Source organism: Aphis gossypii, chromosome X (genome assembly GCF_020184175.1).
Source record: "Aphis gossypii isolate Hap1 chromosome X, ASM2018417v2, whole genome shotgun sequence".
Classification (NCBI taxonomy): Eukaryota; Metazoa; Arthropoda; class Insecta; order Hemiptera; family Aphididae; genus Aphis; species Aphis gossypii.
In genome coordinates, this window is record NC_065533.1 from 22,333,108 (window position 1) to 22,345,906 (window position 12,799).

Here is a 12,799-nt window from a genome sequence, read left to right on the forward strand (position 1 = left end):
AATTTTGTTTTTAAACATAAAATGTCTAGTAAGCTTAATTCGCTTTTTAAAATTAATAATTATTTATCATAATAAAAAAATCGTGAACTGCAATATTTTTTTTATAAACATTCTAAATTTAAAAGTAAACTAATTTTATATTTTTAAATTACCAACAGTATTATTTATTATGTATTCTAAAATGTTTGGTTTTTGTTTTTAATTATGTATTTTATTACAAGGATACTGAAATTACTAGGAATATGTTTTATTAAATTATCATTCACCTAAACTATATGTAAATTTAAAATTTCAATCTTATAAAATAATTAATTCTTAATGTCATCTTGCATTTTTCTTGTGTAATTATTTTAATTTGTTTCACTAAAATGTTAACACAAATATATTGGTTTTATTATAAATATTAATTATACTTTAGCCGATTTACAACCAAATCCACCAATAACGAAGACATACGAAGACAACTATATTGCTGTTACGTCTTTATCTCCAAGTTTTGTATTGAATTCGGATCAATCTAAGTTATTGGGCGTATCAATAGAAACTGCAATTATCAACGTGTTAAAAGAGATAGAGGTAAATCGATGGTTTGATATATTAATTTATTTTAAGAAAATTTAATTTTTAAAGATTTAGAGTGTAAGTTTTTATACATAAGTAAGTCGAAATTTGATAATTTGTAATTATTCTTTTTAACTACATATTATAAATTAAATTTTAATGCTCTATTAGTTATACAAAGTAAAAGTTTTGAAGGTTAAAATTATAACACATCGATAACAAATTCAATAGTGTTCAAGACGTTGACATGTATTATATGTTTAGACAGTTATAAAAATATACCTATGTATTTTTTATGAATAAAAATAAAAAAATGTTGATATAATATATAATGTATAATAACTGAAACAAAAAATAATTTGTTACCAGTACTTTTTACAACGTTTAATTTAGATTAGTTACTGAAAAAAAATGATTTTACCACTTAAATTTTAAGTATTTCTCTTATAAATATAAAACTAAACAATACGAAAACAAATATTATTAAAAATCAAAATAGAAAATTAAATGTTAAAATTAAAGAAATTCAGATTTCAATTATTAACTATAACTTGAATAAAATCATTTTTAGCAATCATTGAATCAGTCTACTACACCATCTGAAGTTTTCACATTGCATTGGGCATTGAATGGCAAATCGTATAGTCTCTTACAAAACAATGGTATGTAAATATATAATTACATTTATGTTAATAAATACCAGTAGAACTATATATTATGAGTGAATCGGATTAGATCATACTTACACGCTTTGTAGTAAAACAAATTACGTTTTATGCATCAAACATATTGTTTGTTTTTATTTAATCGCTAGTAAACCTTTCAAAACTCACAGAAAAACGTGTAAAATCGTATGTTTGTGGGTACCGCTTAAAAATCGAATAATATGGTAAAAATAACACTGATATGGTCATCGGATTTATACTCAGATATTTGATAGAGCGTATTTTTTTTAATTGTTATATAGGTTTATTGGTGACGATATATAATTTTGGTTGTACTTATTCGGTAATTTTACGTACATTTTTGTACACCGTTTTTAGTATCAGATCAACGGACGATCGAAAAGAAGTATCCAACAGATGTACGTTCGTCACTGTTTGTGCAGACTTTCGTAGCATGTGCCGCCAGCACCGTGGACCCCGTGATCTTGGTCCGGTTGCTCGCGAACCGTCTGGTTACTACGCCACTTTATCCCCGAAACAGCTCAAGCATCACATCGATGTCAGGACAAGACCCGTTTCCGCCCAGGACTACGAGGAGTCGAGCCTCATCAACGGACACGAATGCTAGCACCCGAAGGAAACGAGTAAGTTGCAATAACGTTATTATTTATTAAAACATGGCAATATTATATTAATAACAGGATATCGGCCATCGGAATAGCATATAATTTATATATTATTTGTATAAATTAGTTTTGAAAGCAGCTAGAAGACTACACATTTAAATCACTGAGCTTAATCATTCTCTGGAAATTATTTTCTTTTGAAAATTTAATATTTTTCAGTATTATAATATATTATGTACCTAAATTCACTAATTTTGTTTAATACCACATTCAACACCGTTAGTGATTCCGGTAGGTAGTTATACCGCGACGCCGCGTCGATTACGTCGTAACGCGTTTACATTAGAAGCACAACTTTATTGATTTAAAAATTTAAAATAGGTATATGCATGATAATATAGTGTGTTATAAAGTAATTCTATATTTGTATTTGTTTATGAATCATCGGAAATATGTGTAATACACAGTATACGTACACATAATATTATATTGTTTTGGGAAGCCCGTCAGAAACATCGATATTATACCTGTCGAGTGTGTAAATCTAAAAATAACAAAAACTAAAACCAACCTAACATTTAAATTTAGAGTTTATTGTCTATGGCCATGTAAGTTTCATAGTTTATTAAATTAAACCTGATTTGATTATAGCGTATATAAACGTATACGTTTTTAACGCATTAACGAGTCGCCGCCTCGCTGGTTCGTTGGAATAAAGTCTTTTGACGAGTATACGCGTCAACGGCGTTGAAAGTGATATGAACAACCGATTAAACAGATACTTGAGTCTGGCACAAACCTCCTAACGTATAATCCATTTAAACAAAATCAACTGCGCGTGTATTTAAAAATATATATATATATATTTATGTTTCTATAAAATTATTTCTGTACACAATCGAATAAGTACCTAACCAAAAATAAAATCGTTTTAATAATTTATTATCATTTTTTAATTATGTTTATTCTTGTTATTTGTAAATAAAATCTACTAATGAATTTCCTAAATATTAAAGTTAACTCATTCTAGAATTCTAAATGGCAGTCTGACTTGGGTTTATAAATTATTAACTAAAAATAAAACATATGAACAATGACCATGTTAAAAATGTATTTAATAATTTAATTTATTATCTTATACCTATTAAATTGTCTGAATAAAATAACATGCGGTAATAAAAATATTAGTAATATTTGTCCAATCTCCATTGACATAACAATTAATATTATAATTTAATTATATATATTATGTTTTTATAATTTTTTATTTCAGTTCAATTTAAGTCTAGATACTACAAAGTGTTATGGTGATCCAGTTGACGGAATTCCTTCAAAAGGAAAATCAAAATCGGTAGGTATGCATACTCGTCGCCGTCGAAGTAGTACAAGCAGTGCAGGTGGTTTTGGTATCGAACCAGCGCTACAAGCAACTTTCAATGCATTTTCAAATATAATCAAACATGACATATTTAAAGACAATACGATGAGCCCAGACATAGATACTGATGAATATAGAAATTCTAGTGGTCAGTAAAATTATAAATATAACTTATATAATATTAAAATTATAATAGAAGTGTTACCACTTACCGTGTTTAAAATAGAACATAAATTAAGAAAATATATTTCATCGTGTATAACGGAGTATTTGAAATTTAATGCAAATAATGCACATAAATTCAATATAATTAATTTATTATTGTCTGAATGTTTAATCGGTATTTGAGTAATATGACAAGAAAAGCTTGATTATTTATTTAAAATTTAAACATTTTATACAAACATCATGTACTGTTATTCAAAAAAAAAAATATGTTTAATTATTAACAGTTTCATTGACTTCGACAAAAGCACTACCCGGAGCACTCAACTTTCAATTTCCTCCTAGAAATCGACCATCTTTAAGATCGGCCAATATTCGTAATATCACCAATGAACGATCTAAATCACAAGCAAACATAACAAAGGTAATATTGAAATTTCATATTTTTTATAAGAGTACTTAAGTTTATAAAACTGTTCTATAAATTTAAAATATCAAATAATGAAAAAATAAGACTCAAATCTTTTACTTTTATTTGTAATCTAAGAAGTACATCACTTGAGGTTGACTCTCGTTTCTTTAGATCTTTTCTTAGTACTCAGTTTTATCCTTTAGTTACACATTTTTATCCAGTTATCATTTCCTATTTCCTAAGTATTTCGTTTCTATTTATTGAACTATTTCATCACCTACTCCATATTCCCTAGATTCTACCTCTGCTATAACATTTTTTTTTAGAGAATATAGAGAATATGTCAGTATATAATACTTTACATTGTCTTAGCTTTGTCAACATGTAATACATATTCTGTTCATACAGATTTATAAAAAAGTTTTTTTCGCATTTTTTTACTCGTTTAACAATAACAATCTCATATAATATATTATTAAAATTATTTGTCTATAGAGGTACTTCAAATATATTTCTGAATTCTTCTTTATTATAATTAAATAAATATTTATTATATTTAAAATAACCGAGTACTTAACCCATATACTGTGATTCATGACATTAAATCAATTATATTCCAAACCTAACTCTCAAAATATATACCATTTTATAAAAAAAGTTACGGACATTTGAAATTTCAATTGTAAATCATATATAACTTAATAAATAAAAATAATTCAAGTTTTTAAAATTGTCAATGAATATATCTATTAACATTATTACTATTACATGCAATATATAATATATATATTAACGTGGTTTGTACTATTAGAAATTTAAATATTAAAAACAACATGTTTAATTAATAGGTACATAAATCAAATAAAATATATGAGTTTTAATTGTTATAAAAAGCGTTTTCACTCATTTCAAAAATTAAAATTAAACTACCTTTATTTTAGGTGAGAGGAGACTCTTACCAACAAACACCAGAACAAGAAATTTTGGCCTTCCAAAAACAATTGCAAAATTTACCTGATTTGGATTCCCCAAGTCATGTATTTTCAAGACGCTTACCGTTAGATTCTACATTTGCAACAGCTACTGCAGAATTCGTACCAGTTACAAGACCAAGATCTAGATCTATGCCTCGTGTTGCCTATGAATCAAACCGCTATTTGACATTGCCAGACTCGTTTCCATTCACTAGCCGTTTACCAAGAGGTCGTTCGGCTGGAACATTGGGATTCCAGGTAACTCATTACACACATATTAATAAATAATAAAACGAAATAAACTAAAATTTACAATTTTGGCAATATTGTACGATTTTAATTACATAGGTTTTCAATAATTAAATAATTAGGTACTATTATAAAATTAAAATAAATTAGATTTAAATGATTATTAGTATAAACTTATTTAACGTGTCTTTAAACAACATAATATTGACATAAGTAGATACTTTGTATTACCACATTATATGTACCTGTTACCTATCTAATATAAATACTTACATTATTATACGTATTTAACAATTTTAATTTTTAACGATCAATAAAATGTTAACTACCTATATAAATAAATTAAACTTGTTCGAGAACCTATTGACTCACTCGATGTTTTTTAGTCGGTCTTGTTTTTTGCATCCGGTCCGACGTAAGTGCCGTTTTGTTTTTGGCGTTTCTTTCTATCCAGCACCTCGTATATGCCACTCTAGTGATTGCCATATCGGTGCAATGTATTCCTCTACTAACTTCTTGGATTATGTGTTTCCAAGTACTGTGACTACTAACCGGATACATGTTGATTCATGTCCTCATCGACGTAGTTTTGGGCATTGTGTACTTTGATTCGAATTTGAACGTGTTTTGGCTGATCTTTGAGCTGAAAACGTCCGTAATTGTGTGTTTTCGGCACGTTTATCGCATTATTAATTTGTCGAGTATTCGAGTACCTACGTCTGACTTGTAGTTTTCACGTCACCGCTGATTGATCGAGTGTCCGTGTTCGTGACGTGGTGACCATTTGATGTAATGTCACTGGAGAATTATTGAAGCCCCAAGGACTGAGGCACTGGATCATTTGTTGTTGAGCGGTGTCTGTGATACCCTTTTTTTTTGTATGCTAATATTTTGTTTATGTACCTTTGTTACCTCAAGCCTGTTTTACAAAAAACCTCTTTTTTATAATCTGTAAATGATTATATATTCATAGTTGCTATTGAATTATTATTTTATTCATGTTTAGTATGTTATATTCTCAGAAGAGATACTTATTACCATGTTGTATTACTTATTGTTATTTTGAATGAGGCACAGTCCTAACACCACAGAAGTATTTACTATGCAGGTTTAGTTATATTCACTTTTATATCCGTTGTATATTTTTTAATTTTAATGAACAAGTAAGATCACCGACCATATAATAGGAGTGGTCTGACTCGAAAAAATTCTTATTGATGTATTTATATTTACCACAAGCAAGTAAATAATATAATATTTTTTGACATTTAAGAACCAACTTTTTATATATAATATATATAAATACACATACGTAGTAAGACATACTACCATATTATATATATTTTTCTTCATTATTTTCTTACAGACTGAGTACCATGGTCCATGTGGCCCAATGGTCATATCCAATCAAGCATCATCGGTGTATAGCAGTTATCCGGTAAACAGTAACGACACAGGTAATAATGCGGCGTGCAGTGGCAGCATTGCAGGAGGTGTAAGTGGCACCGGTGCTTTATCTTCGGGGTCGGGTAACACATACAACAGTAGAAGAAGCTCGTACTCTCCCAGCGACAGATCCAGAGGAAGAGATAGCATAGCATTTACGCACGGTGGTGAAGTACAGATTGCAATTACTCCTTGGCACAGAAGCATACTCATCTTGTTCGAGGTATGTTTTCCCATCATATAATTACGGGTTATTAGACTGTTTTGTGCCGCCACCTCATTGTTTACACAATACACAATAGGCACAAGGTGGTAATATATTTTAGTACTGTAATACCCACTGATAAAAAATAACCGCTAGATTTTCATCGGTCACCAGCCAGCTTTGGTGTCTTCGACTATAGTTTGTTCAATTTAATACTATATTGTAATGATCTGCAAGGCAGTATCTAGAAAAAATTTCAGATCAAAACCTATGAAAAAATTATAGTATGTAGATGCATAATAATAACCACAAAAATACTGAAAGTTAATATTATTATTTATCTAAGTAGAATAATAAGCGCACAATAATAAAATATGCATTTAAATAACTATTTATAAATATAATAATAGACTTTTTATTATGTAAAGTATACTACAAACTATTGTACCTATATATTAAACAATAAAAAAATAACAAACACTCTATTCAACATACTCGGTGGCGATCAGTTTCACCAGTCGGTAGTAAATACCATCAGATATTCACTCTCATCGAGTCGACTATCTGTCAGCCTACCGTGTATAATGAGTTGCGCCTTTATACACAAGTCAACTGCTGAGTACGTTTCCTAATTTGAATAATAATAAAAGAGTATCGATGGTAGAGGACTAAGACAAATTATATGAAATATTTGAAATGGAAACCATATTTTAGACACAGAATCTCAGAGTTTAATGTTTAGACTTTTATTTAATATTTATTTTCTGTTCTCTACCCAACTTTTTTTTTAAATGGGGTAGAATATATTGTGGAAATTTAAGAGAAAAACATTTTTATTAACAGTGTTGATATGATGGTTTAATTAAGAATGAAACTTTGTTAGCTTTGGAACCTTTAGAAATTAAAATTGAAATTATAACTTACAAAATTAAAAATAAGATATCAATGCAATGTAAAAATACGTTTACTTCGTTTTTACTCTCTTATAGGAAGATAGGAGTAAAATCCTTTCTTACCTCATTCTTACATCGTTAAATATATATATTTGGGATCGGAGTGTGGCGCAGTGTTCACGTAGTTGACTGCGACTCACACAGTCGTTGGTTCGATTTATAGCAAAATACAAAAAATATGTGGTTCTCGCTACTACTAATTCCCTGTGCTATCTTCCGATTGCTCTATTTGGTTTCTAACTAGATCCCCTTCCACTGGCAGTGAAGACTGCACACGTCTTATTTTGGAGAAGGGGGTAGTATCATGTGTCTATAGATATATACATAGATAAATTGACCACGTCACGATCTCCCTATAAGTGATAAGCATTGACAAAGTTCTTGAGGTCATTTCAATGAATAATATAAAAAGTATATATATATATATATATATATATATATATATATACCACTAACATTTTAGGTTTCTTAAATTTTCAACTTAAGCAAATACTGTTGTTCCATAATAGAATTTTATTTTAATGTATAAATAAACATAATAACTATGAACCACGCATTTCATTCATATTGTTCATAGACCTTATACTACTAGATAGGAACTTTTTTAGTATAACATCTGTATTACAAACAGCGTAATAATATCGTGCAGTGATGTAGGCCGTTTTTGACGACAGACGTGCATATGTCCAATAATTATTGTAGAGTTTACCTGTAGACTAAACATATCGTATGCACATTAAAAAAATGAATATAATATATTTTACATTTTTGCTATTACAAATATTTTTGTAACAATTAATTGTGGGATTAGGTAATTAATTAATAACTAATAAATCATTAATAATAGTTAAAATAGTTAAAATAGACAATATAAAAAAAAACCCATGCTACGGTATTACCGTGCGTACGAGTAATCGATTAATAAAACAGCACCCTCTATATAGTTAGGCATTCCATACCCTCATTGCTTGTCTAGTAGTATAAAGTCTATGATGTTATTATACGAAAACTTGATATTAATTAAGAATATATGGTGATATTATTTAAGAGAATAACATGATATTATTATTTTCTTATTCAACGGATAAAATGATTATCTCTTTTGATCGATTAGCACAATATATTATTTCTCTTTCCATGATATATTATCAGCAGTATAAGATAAAAATCACTACCCTTGGCTCTATAACCTAAAATATTTATATTAAACCTACCTCGTGTCTAGTACATTATAATGTAATGATATTATGCATTTGTCATTGCAAAAAAAGTATTTTTAAATAATTTATTTCATTTATATATTTCTATAATATTTTAGACATGGTTGCGAACTTCAAAAACTGAATTCAATGATCAACATGCATTGTGTGTGGAAATGAGAGAATTTATGCGTATTGTTAATCACATCGGAGGAGAATATTCGCAATGGTATATTGAGATGGTTACTGAATTTAAAGAACTCGTAAGTATTTTACATTTTTTAATTCTTTAATTATTTATTTAATTATTATTCATAGTTTTAATTCACATTAAAAGTTTATATCACAATATTTAGAATATAGTTTGACATTATTATGTGAGACGTTAAAACATATTTTTTTATATTCATTTACTAAAGATAATAACACATACGTATTAAAGTTATATTTAATATAGCAATAACCACATTTTTATAGTACATGGATAATTATAGACAAAGATATAAAGATGAAGAATTTAAATAATAACTGTTTTCATTAATACAGATTTATAATATTTATTTCAGTCTATTGACATTGAATTGAAAGATGGAGATACAGTTATGGATACAAATAAGGAATACTCAAAGGTAAAATAATAATATTTATTAAAATTTGTAAAAGTTATTCAAAAGAAATTATTATTATTATACAAATAGCTATACTATATTAAAAGTATATATTTTGTCAATATTCATAATGCTTTATTAGTTTGTAGAAATGTATTATTGTAATAAAAGAATGATCAATATTTAAGTAATTTGAACATTTAATAATTTATATACACATATATATATATATATATAACGTAAACATATTTTATTTATAAATGTCAAATAATAATGCAATTTAAATCGTTCATAATATTATTTAGCAACAGAATATACTAACTTAACATACAAATTATAAAGAGATTATAAAGCTGAGCTGTTAATGTTATTATTACTGTTAAAGTATAAATTGTGTTGCATAAATGTCGGCACCACTAATTAAACCTAAAAAAGGTAAAATTACTGTAAACGCCAAATCCCTTACAAATTATACGAATATTTATCTAATAGCAATATAATTATTTATGTACTTGAGATTTTGAGTGTAGTGATAGATGTATTAATTTTTTACTATGATTTGTATTTTTTTTATCTGTCATCGCATTTTGATAGAACCCTTCAATTTTTAATTTTGAGGGTAATTTCTAGTAGTACTTGGATCTAGTTAGTACTTTTAGAGGTCAAAAGTATTACCTACATATTTCGGAGCAAAATATTTTCTTTAATAGATATTTATTATTCATCGTACGATATTTTGGTATTTTGTGATTTAAATAAAAGTTTCAAAATTAACGAAATTACTTATAAAAAGTAGGTCAGCGCATTTCGGTGGTGGATGTTTGTCCATCGTCCCTTCGGTCCTCGGACAAGATAGTGTAATTTTACTGTAGGTATTCGATTTGAATGCAATATGATTGCATTCGATAAAAAATGATTCTGAGCAGACGAGGGGATCTTTTTTATTTAATTTTATTCGTTTCTATGGTGATAAACAAATCCGTAATTATTTTATATTACATAATCGTGAAGTAGTACATTTTTTCTCCTTTAACCGCTTTTATTTCGAGTTTCATTTCGAAAATCGAAAAATGATCTCTCTAAAGTACCAGCTTAAGAACATTACCTTTCAGAAAATATGCTACACTTGTACTTTTGAGCAAGTTTAGGAGGAGGAAAAGTGTTTATAGAATAAAAAAGAAATATATATCATTGTAAAACCAATACATTTCTCGCTACGCTCAGAATCTAAAATTATGATTTTCATTTTTTCAACTTATTACAAAAAATGTTTTTCTTGGGAAATTAAAATGTATCACCATTACGTAAATTATTATTAAATATTTTCTAATTATTGTTTTACGTTTACACGATGACATTTTAAAATATTTGTACAATCTACGTCTAAACTGTATATAACATACCTAGTAGGTATTGACTTAGATAAATAATATCAAATGCTTTTGAAAACCATTTATTCATCTAACCAAACAAAAAAGATATTTAATAATAATTGAAATTGAATATAACATTATATAATTATTAATTATATACTACCCATTATTATTTGCTTAGAGTTGTGTTTTCGTAGGTATACTATGATACTGGTTACATTCGAAAGCCATTTCCCTGTATATTTAACTCTTATAATATTATAACATATGATAAAACTAAATTATTAAACTATCATTAGCTTTGATATTGTTTTAGGTATTATTTATTATTATGAATTGGGATGGGCCCAATACAAATTTAGATATTAATCTTAAAACTAAAGAATATAACAGATAAATCACATTTATTGAAAATTCTATCTATAAATTAATATTGATTACAAACTGTAAAAATTAAACACTATTTTTACAAATGTTGTTGACTTTCAGTTATTATAATTTTCTCGTAATAAAAATTTAAAAGTTTTCTTCATTTATTAATGAATTAATAAAATATGCGGACTGTCTAATTTTAAAATTATTTACTTAGTTATTTCTACGATAAATATTATTAGCTTTGAATACATTTTTTTTTAACACTAATTTTATTATTATTAAATCATGACAAATTCAATTTTAACTAAACCCACTTAAAATAACGGTGTTAAAACAAATATAAGAAAAAATAAGAAAGTATTTTCAACTTTTTAAATTAGATGATAACCGAGTAATATGCATGTAGATGTATCCAAAAATCATTTCATTAGTTAGTGTATATTATTTTAATCAAATATTTTTTAACATAATTTATATTCAATTATTAATACAAAATAATAAATGTATTTGAATTCTAAAGATACCAATGAAATCTTTTACATCACACAAATGTAGAATTTAAGAAAGAATATTTTCTTTGATATGTTGCATAAGTTGTGATTGAAACATTAATCTCACAATAATGAGTATTAATATTGAATACATATTCCCACTTGACTATAACCAGACAGACATTACCATATATAGATGTCATGGATTACTGATATAATATATTGTGCACTTCTAGATTTCTATTTAAGTTTTACTTAATAACTATAATGAACTTACGAGTACATTTCAAAATGAAGACACTCAATATTAATTAGCCTAGATAGTAATATAAAACTTAAAGTAAAATTTCGTTATAGTTTAATACCTTAAATTTTATTTAGGTATTAGGCACATTCAGTTCTTACGATTTAAGTTTTAATAACTATATATAGGTAGTTGAAAAGTGATTTTAAGTATAACACAATGTATATTTGGACAGGTAACTATTGATATATTAAATTAAAATTTGATTAGCCAATTCACTGTAATTTTAGTTTCATAAAATTATAAATTTATGATTTTGAAATTTTTAAATAAATATGTTATAACCATTTTAGAACAATGATATAACATTACATGGGTAATAAACACTAAATCATTGTATTACATTACGTATGTTGGTTTATAACTATAAGTAACATTAAGAAATAAGGAGACATTGTAGTTTGTTAAACATAATATAATTAATTATCATACCTGATGAGTTTTGTTTTTCGAATTTTCCGAACATGCATTCTAAAATTATATAATAACCCGTCTTTCACTGAACCATGCCAAACAAACATATTTTTGTTTTATGTGCGGATTATTAAAAAAAATCTAAGTACAATGTAATGTCATATATTTTACAACTTGTAAAATATCTGTTGCCAATTATTGAGAAAAAAAAGTTTATCAATCAATTTTAAATATTGCACTTTCAATTATTTCGAGCTTAAATCGTTTTAGATTCTGAGGTAAGCGATAAATGTATTAGTTTTATAATTATATGTTTTTTATGTGTGTATGAGTATACGATAGTAGTCAATAAAATGCTTCAATTTTCGTGAGTGATTTTACATAAAAAAAATACATCAATT

At 26.7% G+C, this 12,799-nt stretch overlaps 1 protein-coding gene across 1 annotated transcript in view; it reads left to right on the forward strand.

Moving 5' to 3' along the window:
• LOC114119437 (uncharacterized) overlaps positions 1–12,799 on the forward strand; it is a 268,368-nt gene that overhangs the window by 206,159 nt on the left and 49,410 nt on the right. Inside the window, exons 18-26 of the mRNA XM_027980994.2 lie at positions 419–576; positions 1,133–1,223; positions 1,605–1,870; positions 3,126–3,378; positions 3,683–3,819; positions 4,749–5,039; positions 6,397–6,699; positions 8,953–9,096; positions 9,400–9,462. Of these exons, the coding sequence (XP_027836795.2) occupies positions 419–576; positions 1,133–1,223; positions 1,605–1,870; positions 3,126–3,378; positions 3,683–3,819; positions 4,749–5,039; positions 6,397–6,699; positions 8,953–9,096; positions 9,400–9,462 (1,706 nt within the window). The remainder of the gene's footprint in view (positions 1–418; positions 577–1,132; positions 1,224–1,604; positions 1,871–3,125; positions 3,379–3,682; positions 3,820–4,748; positions 5,040–6,396; positions 6,700–8,952; positions 9,097–9,399; positions 9,463–12,799) is intronic.